At 38.8% G+C, this 7307-nt stretch overlaps 1 protein-coding gene across 2 annotated transcripts; it reads left to right on the forward strand.

Annotated features, from left to right (window-relative positions):
• Positions 1 to 279: 279 nt before the first annotated feature.
• Positions 280 to 4896, forward strand: LOC107803333 (uncharacterized). 2 transcript variants are annotated; one of them, XM_016627025.2, is made up of 4 exons: positions 280 to 409; positions 494 to 629; positions 3900 to 4099; positions 4257 to 4896. In XM_016627025.2, exons 2-4 carry the CDS (start codon positions 540 to 542, stop codon positions 4513 to 4515), a joined length of 549 nt encoding a protein of 182 aa, XP_016482511.1. In that variant the 5' UTR covers positions 280 to 409; positions 494 to 539; the 3' UTR covers positions 4516 to 4896. The 2 variants fall into 2 exon arrangements, with proteins under 2 accessions (XP_016482511.1, XP_075090952.1); XM_075234851.1 differs by having other exon boundaries at positions 375 to 629.
• Positions 4897 to 7307: the final 2411 nt, after the last annotated feature.

Raw genomic sequence — 7307 nt, forward strand, 5'->3', positions numbered from 1 at the left:
CTTAAATCCTATAGTTGGTTTAGCATGGGTGGGAATAATATATGCTAGAAACAGGGACGAAGTTAGAAGTTCGGAACCCAATAACTTTTATTTAATCAATATATTTATATTAAAAAATTTATTAAATATATACAAATATTAAATTTAGAACTCAATAGCTTTTAAACTGGTTCAATAAAATTAAAATAGTGGCCTCTCGACAGAAAGAGTAAGAGAAATATAAAAATAAGCAGCAGTCTAAAGAAGAATCAGGAAAGCTAGCTGAGTATACAAAGCAGAAAAAGAATAAAGTAATTTGGACATCTTCCAAGAAGGCAGAAGCCTCCTCTCATAGTCTCATAGCTTTTACTTACTCAGCAAGTACCCCATTAATTCAAATACTCCCACTCTTTTCCTTTTTTCTTTGTTGGTATACTTCTATGTTCAGTTTCTAACTTACGTATACGCATCTAACATTCTTTTATATAGTAAAGTTACGCTATTTTGGCTGCAGAGGGGGAAAAAAAAGAAAGAAAGAAGATAAAGTTGGTAATAGGAAGATGGCATCGACGCTGTTACTGGTAGTGGTTTTTGTGTTTGATCTGATTGCTTTTGGACTTGCTGTTGCTGCTGAACAGAGAAGAGCCACTGTGAGTTCTTATTTACTAGCTTTAACTATCATATTATATATATATATATATATTGTATTGGGAGTCTTTGTATTTTGAGTTGGTAAATTGAACTCCATGCTCAAATTATTAGCTATTTTAGGGTTACAAAATCTCAGCTCTTAAAACTATCTGTACCCTATGAACAGTCGTTATGAAATAACACAAGCAAGCCTTTTCCAGGTTGAGGATAATTGGATACATAGTTTTTACTTTCTAGCTTGTTGAGTTGATGTCCAGGGAAGGACCCAGAAGTTGATTTAATAAACTTTAAAAAAAAGGGAAAGAAAGTTTAGCAGAGCTTTTGAATTTTGAACAAGCAGGGTGATGCCCCTCTAGAGACAATTGCTGGCCTAGTACATGCTTCTTGTTGTTGTTGTCCATTACAACCAGTGGCGGACCCAGGATTTTGTGCAAGCGGGTTCAATCTTAGAAGTACATAACTTTATTCGTAAAATAACAGTTGTTAAGTGGGTTCAAATAAAATATTTATACAAAATTTACGCAGCTTGAACCCGCTTGCCACCACGTGCGTCCGCCACTGATTACAACCCTTGCCAGTATAGACTAGTGTGTGTGTCTGTGTGTACATATGCATGGAAAAGAAAAGCGAAGCCAGGATTATACACTATGGGTTCTAAATTTTAGGATAATGATATTAGGTAATAGTAACTGTGTTCTGAATTTAATTTTTGTACATATTTAGTGAATTTCACAATACAAATACAATGTTTGCACTAAAGCTACTGGGTATGGCCGAACCAGTAACTTTCCTTTTGGCTCCGCTCCTGTTACAAGATGTGGGACAGAGGAACAATGTTGATGAGAGTATGAAAAAGGCTGTTATAAAAGTAATTCACCTCGTTTGAGGTTGTTTTGTTATTTGCGGATGTGCATGGCTAGATTGATCCGATATATAGATGAGCTGAATTGATTCTTATATTTCTATCTCTAATGATTTATACTTGTGTTAGATAAGCTCCAAAAATTTAAAGCACTCAGAGAAAAGGAGAACAAAATAACGTTAGATAATCTACCAAATTATAGTCTTATTTCTATCAGAAAAATTATAATTAAGAACTTTTACCATGTTTATCAATCAATGGATCAAATACAATGCAATCCAATCTTCTTGGATTTGGCATATATATGTCCTCTATGTATTCTGCTATGCTTGGTCTCATTCTGTTTGCTCGTAAGTAATGTCTTCAAGGCAAATTGAGGTGTTCTACAGCTGAAGGTTTTCTAATTTACACTTACCCATATACTCTTATCCCTACCTGGATCTAGTGTAAACGTAAAAACAAGAACTAAGGTTTAGTCTAACCAGTATTGTTTATATGGATCCTTGCTTTCATTATGTTTTATTCCTCGCTAAGTCTGCGTTGATTGCTAGAAACTGTAGGTTTTATAGACAACTTCCCATGCATGTGATCTTAGATCTATCTATTTCCTTTTTAGTACCATAAATTTAGTGTCACACCTATAGATTGATGCATTTGGAGGTCTATATAGGATATGACTAAATCATATAACCTTCTCTTCTACTCTGTGTACTTGCAACCACCATCCAATGTGATCATTTCTGATTTTGTCCAATCTTGTATGACCACACATTTATAACATTGCTGATCTCGTAACTGTTCTGGATACCTAGCCTTTCACTTGGTTAGGTTTCTCTTTATTCCAGAACATGCTTGTACCACTCTGACACTTGGCCAACTTAGTTTAATCCTTTGTGCTATAATTCATGTATTGCGCCTTCCTGCTTGAAGATTGAGCAGATATATCTACATTGTCTGTATTACGTGCCACTTTCCCTTCCAACATCTCTTTGCTGTCATGCTTTTTATCGGAGTTAAACTTGCAGTATATATATTAGATCTTACTTCTATCCTAAAACTCTTTACTCTTTATAGTACTTCTTAACAAGGGTAATCCAGCTCTGAAATAGTGCAAGATTGTTAAGATATTCATCATAGATCGGTTTTACATAAAACTTTGGGTATATTGGTGCATTCTCAGTACATTTTGAGAACCCAGGGTCGGTCCATTGTTCCATAATTGGAACAATTGTGTTAAATTAATATTTCAATTTTTGACCAAATTGAAATTTCCTTGGATGAGTCAGACCAATACGAGGATTAAGAAATTAGAGATAACACCATGTTCGATTTCTAGTGCTCGTTGTACCAGTAATTCTTGCTCACTTTAGAATATACTAGGATAATAGTCTTCAGATGTATGTTCATTGAACATCGTTTTTTTTAATTGCATCATAGTTAATATTATGTACCTTAACACAAAAATGAGTCCTTGCATTTTTCAACAGTAAGTGCCAATGAAAATGTGAAAAGCCGAAAACGTTATGGAGGAAATTAAGTTTAGAACAAATATTTTCCCGGCAACTAGCTCATTTTTTATTGTTATGTATATGGTGAGGTTTACTTATTGGAATAAGAACTGCATATGCTGAAGCTTGTCATGATATCATGTCAATATTGTAACCCGGATGAAGGTGTTGGTGACTTAGATGCCTTTGATTATGTCAATAAATTATAGAAGCATTATGAGCAGTCACATTTTTATCTGGTGGACAGTTTGTAAAGAGAGGAACTTGAGATGCTTTGAAGATAAGCACAGTCACATCCAGAGGATAAATTCAACAGCATTTTCTTGTTTTACTTTTGGTGTAGAATGGAACTTGCAAATAAAGCTGAATCTATTTTAGAGCCCTTAGAATCCCTGTAGATTTAGATAGGGATATGCTTTTGTCTTCACACTTTTGGCACTGATGAGCAAGAGTTAAAAGTGTGTCCTCGTCAACTGTGGCACAAGAAATACAGATGTCAAAAGAAATATATATAGAGAGAGAGAGAGAAAGAGTGTGCATGTACCAGCAATGCGTGCATAACAAAATATTCAGCTGACAGCAGACTCCACGACCTAAAAGTGAATATTGTAATTATATATATCAACCTTGTAGCTATCTGAAAACCTAAAGTTGATGACAATTAAAAGCCCTCAAGTCATGATTCAATGAATCAATGACTCCAATTTTTCTTTTCTCCTTTTTTTGTCCTTGATAAGGACATAAGGTTTCAATTCTTTAAAAGTGGATAATCGCTTATGTTTAGTTTAATACGAAGACATTTCTGACACAACTCTTTTGTCTATAAGGTTATTTAATCTTTGTAGCATATATTGTTAGTAAATTTATAATAAAATTAACTTTTTGGGTTTTATTTTCAGGCAACTATCAGGAAAGATGCAGAGTATAATTACTGTGTGTATGAATCAGATATTGCAACTGGCTTGGGTGTAGGTTCATTATTATTCCTTTTGGCTAGTCAGCTACTCATAATGTTGGCAAGCCGATGTTTATGTTGTGGGAGGGCGCTGCGACCAGGAAAGTCAAGAGCATGGGCTATTCTTTTATTTATCACCTGCTGGTACGTTTCTCCTTAAACATGGTTCATGAGCTGCATTTTGGTCTTTTGCTAGCCGGAGTAGGGAAATAAATAATTTCGCTGATGTGTGTAAGAATCTTGTCAAATATGTGAGAATCAAATTTATCTCTCTGAACATATTTGTTTTTGGACCTTTCAGGGTCACCTTCTTTATTGCTGAAGTGTGCTTACTTGCGGGTTCCGTTAGGAATGCCTACCATACAAAGTATAGGACTTACTTGACACAACATCCTCCGTCCTGTGAGGTTTTGAGGAAGGGAGTCTTTGGTGCTGGCGCTGCTTTTATTGTTTTCACTGGCATTGTCTCTGAGCTTTTCTACGTCAGCTACTCCAAGGCAGATGAAGGATCCATTCCTCCTAGAATGGATGGTGGCATAAGGATGAACGCGTTCAAGTGAACCAATTGAGGAGAAGGAGACTTTGGTTTTACACTCACAAAACTTTGCACCTTGATGCTGGAATTATGACAATGTGATATTGGTTATGTGGTATAATTAGAGATTCTAATTATGTGTTGTGACTTATGTGCATCCTTAATCATAATCCAAAATTGTTGAGTAGGGATATAGATTTAGATAGGTATTGCTTGCTACTCGTTAGTTCTTATATACAATGTTGTTGAGCAGGGTTTTGCTTGGAGGAAAAGCTTCGATGTCCACCTTAGAAACTAGGATTGATTCTATTATTCCTGTTGCCATTTTCCATTCTGTGTTAGCATATTCATTATAATCTAGGTTTTCATGGACTTCTCTGATTCTATTGTTTCTGGTTCATATTTCTGTTGGAACGATTAGAATAGCATGGAATTTCTTTGACTTTACTTATCCTTTTCTGGTTGATTTCCATTACTTATTTTGTGGACTTTACTCATTGGCAGTTTTCTGTTTCTAGTTTATTTCCAAGTATAGGCAAGGGTTACCAACTTCAACATTTGTTAGTTGGACTAATATAGCGAATACCCAAGTCCATGGCTTCATGTTCATGTGCTTGACTTGATGTTGGAGGTCGTCATCTTCTTGAATGGTGTAGTTTTTTATTTCCTTAGGAGTAATTTCTATACACTTATTTCTTTGTTATCACTCCAGTGAGACAAAACAACTGTTACCTCAATCTGTCCCAATACCACGTTAGTCCCATGTGCTCTCATACAAGCCTTATGTCACGGAACCGTTTTTCTGAGGGTTCGGTGAGGGCATCAAAATTAGCTTGACTGCTACTTAGCTTCAGCCCTTAGACAATAAACAACACAATCGTGCTAAAGCGATGGCAATCACACAAAACAAGCAAGAAAGCTACGAAAGAAAGAGACTCAGATTTGGGAGGCCATCATAGATCATTAGTTGGTCCGTGGAAAAGGATGGGGCAATTCAAGAGCACATTTCCTTGTTTACTGGAAAGGAACTTTGCCACAGAAGGCATCATGGGAAAAGTACGAAGATTTGTGGCAGTTCAGGGAACAAGTCCACAATTATCTTCAGTTGTGCGGCGTTGGAGTTGTCGCCATTTCAAGTGGGGCAGAGTGCACCGCCCCGCCGTCACACCTATTAATTTTCCGCAATTCAAAGCTGGAAAGGCAGACTTAGAGGGATCCTGCTGTCAACCATGGCCCAGAAGGTCAAAGATGCCTTCCCACTTTCGGCTGCTTGTCCCTTGGTCTGTTGACTCTCTGCCAAATGTGCCTTCTGATGGTATCTCATGATTTCTGTGTGGCCCTAAGTGTTTTCCCACTGATGGCTGTCCGAGATTTGGGCTCGGGCAAGCCACGCCGTCGTTGGAATTGCGAAAAATTAATAGATGTGACGGCGGGGCGGTGCACTTTCCCCCACTTGAAATGGCGACGACCTCGGCGCCACACAACTGAAGATAATTGTGGACTTGTTCCCTGAACTGCCACAAATCTTCGTACTTCTCCCATGATGCTTCCTTTGGCGAAGTTCCTTTCCAGTGAACAAGGAACTGTGCGCTTGAATTGCCCTATCATTTTCCACGGACCAACTGATGATCTATGATGGCCTCCACTTGCTTGTCTGTTGCTGGTGGAGTGGTAAAAATTTGGCTTCGGCTGGACTGCGCCCGATCCTTGTCTTCCATGTCTTCGAAATATGGTTTCAGTTGGCTAGCATTGAAGACAGGATAGATTTTCAGATGATGCGGCATGTCCAGTTGGTAAGAGATTATTCCCACTTTGGCAACAATTTCGAATGGGCCCTCATATCGGCGAATCAGACTATGATGTACGCCTCGCAGTGATTTGAACTGCCGTGGATTCAATTTCACCATGACCTTGTCTCCAATCCTATAGATGACTGGACGACGTTTCCGGTCTGCACATTTCTTCCTTTTGCGGGCAGCCTTGTCAAGATATGACCTCGCTAAATCAGCTTGTTCCTCCCAAAATTTGGCCATGTGATACGCGCCCGGATTGTTCAATCCGACGTTGGTGGGCAATGATTGAGGAGTGTTGGGCTGTTGCCCAGTTGCAAGCTCAAAGGGACTCTTCCCGGTCGCCTCGTTGCGTTGCAAATTGTAAGAGAATTGGGCTATATCCAGTAGCTTAGCCCAGTCTCTTTGATTGGCGCTGACATAATGCCTCAGATAGCATTCGAGTAAGGCATTAATCCTTTCCGTTTGTCCATCTGTTTGCGGATGGAAACTTATTGAGAAGTGCAGTTGAGTTCCCAACAAACTGAATAATTCTTTCGAGAATGCGCCGGTGAATCGAGGGTCTCGATCGCTTATGATGTGCTTAGGCACACCCCAATATTTTACGATGTCCCTCAAGAATATACGTGCTGCCTCTTTAGCTTTGCAACCGGCAGTGGTGGCCGAAAAGGTTGCATACTTGGTGAATCTATCGACAACCACCATAATGGTGCCGAATCCTTCGGAATTAGGCAAACACGTAATGAAGTCCATGGTGATGTTATCTCATGGCTTCTCCGCAACTGGCAGCGGCTCAAGTAAATCCCCAGGAAGCTTAGATTCCACCTTGTCTCGTTGACAAACTAGACAAGTGCGCACGTATACCTCGATGTCGTTCCGCATCCGAGGCCAGTAGTAAAAAGACTCAATCAGGGCCAATGTGCGTTTTTGCCCTGGATGACCTGCCCAGGCAGAGTCATGACTTTCTTTCAGTAGAGTACGCCTGAGATTTTCCCATTTGGGCACGTATACTCTTTTGCCAGTGGTG

This window comes from Nicotiana tabacum, chromosome 17 (genome assembly GCF_000715075.1).
Source record: "Nicotiana tabacum cultivar K326 chromosome 17, ASM71507v2, whole genome shotgun sequence".
NCBI classification, from domain to species: Eukaryota; Viridiplantae; Streptophyta; class Magnoliopsida; order Solanales; family Solanaceae; genus Nicotiana; species Nicotiana tabacum.